Source organism: Triticum dicoccoides, chromosome 7A (assembly GCF_002162155.2).
Source record: "Triticum dicoccoides isolate Atlit2015 ecotype Zavitan chromosome 7A, WEW_v2.0, whole genome shotgun sequence".
In the NCBI taxonomy this organism is placed as follows: Eukaryota; Viridiplantae; Streptophyta; class Magnoliopsida; order Poales; family Poaceae; genus Triticum; species Triticum dicoccoides.
In genome coordinates, this window is record NC_041392.1 from 67541374 (window position 1) to 67542240 (window position 867).

Genomic DNA, 867 nt, shown 5'->3' on the forward strand with positions numbered 1-867 from the left:
ACGGGGTAGGGGAGGGGGGTGGGGACCTGGTTGCCGCGGCCGGTGTACTCGAGGAGGCAGTGGTCGAAGCCGGGGCGGCGGGAGAAGAGGTTGTGGATCTCGCGGGGCTTGACGTCGTCGGGGAGGCCGGCGACGAAGAGCGTGACGACGCCCTGCCGCGGGTCCGGGTGCTGGAGCGGCTGCGGCGCGTACAGGTGGTAGTAGGGGTCCCCCGCCGGCGGCGCGGCGGGCGGCAGGTGGGGGCGGCGGTGGGAGAGGCTCATCTCGGCGGTCGCGCGGCGCGGCGGAGGGGAGAATCGGCGCCGCTGCGTGCGGTTTTTCTGCTGGAGGCGATGTGGAAGATTACCGCGGACCGTTTGGACGTCTCGTTGGGGCTCTGTCTGGTTTAACCCCGGTTTTTCAGCGCTTCTTGCCGCGGCTGGTTTTCCAAGACCGCTGGCAACTTTTTTTTTATTGATTAATCAATAGAGATCCGCTTGATTTGCAGATCGAAAACAAGGCTTAAACTTGAGCTTCTCAAGTAAGGTAGAGATGTTCACACAATCACACATTCCGCGAATATCGCTGCCGCTGTGTCTAACCAAGTACTCTGACCGAAGCAACAGTTGATCACCGTTAGAGAGTCAGATTCCGCTTCAGCCTGCTGGCCAACTTTCTTTCCTCAAAGAAAACGGTGCGACATATTTTATAGTAAAATGAAATGAATGCACACAACCAAAATCTTGAAGGAATACAAATAAGAAAAATCTTGAAAGAAGAAGAAATATGTGATATCAAAATCCTCCGAAATCTATCCTCAAAAGAAAAAATCCTCTGAAATCTTCATTCAATAAATAACTATTCAAAGCAGATATATACCAACTGGAT

The 867-nt window shown here is 53.5% G+C and overlaps 1 protein-coding gene across 1 annotated transcript in view; it reads right to left on the reverse strand.

Moving 5' to 3' along the window:
* Positions 1-353, reverse strand: part of LOC119332265 — a 4718-nt gene extending 4365 nt beyond the window's left edge. Inside the window, exon 1 of the mRNA XM_037605448.1 lies at positions 27-353. Within this exon, the coding sequence (XP_037461345.1) occupies positions 27-263 (237 nt within the window). The 5' untranslated portion in view covers positions 264-353. The remainder of the gene's footprint in view (positions 1-26) is intronic.
* Positions 354-867: the final 514 nt, after the last annotated feature.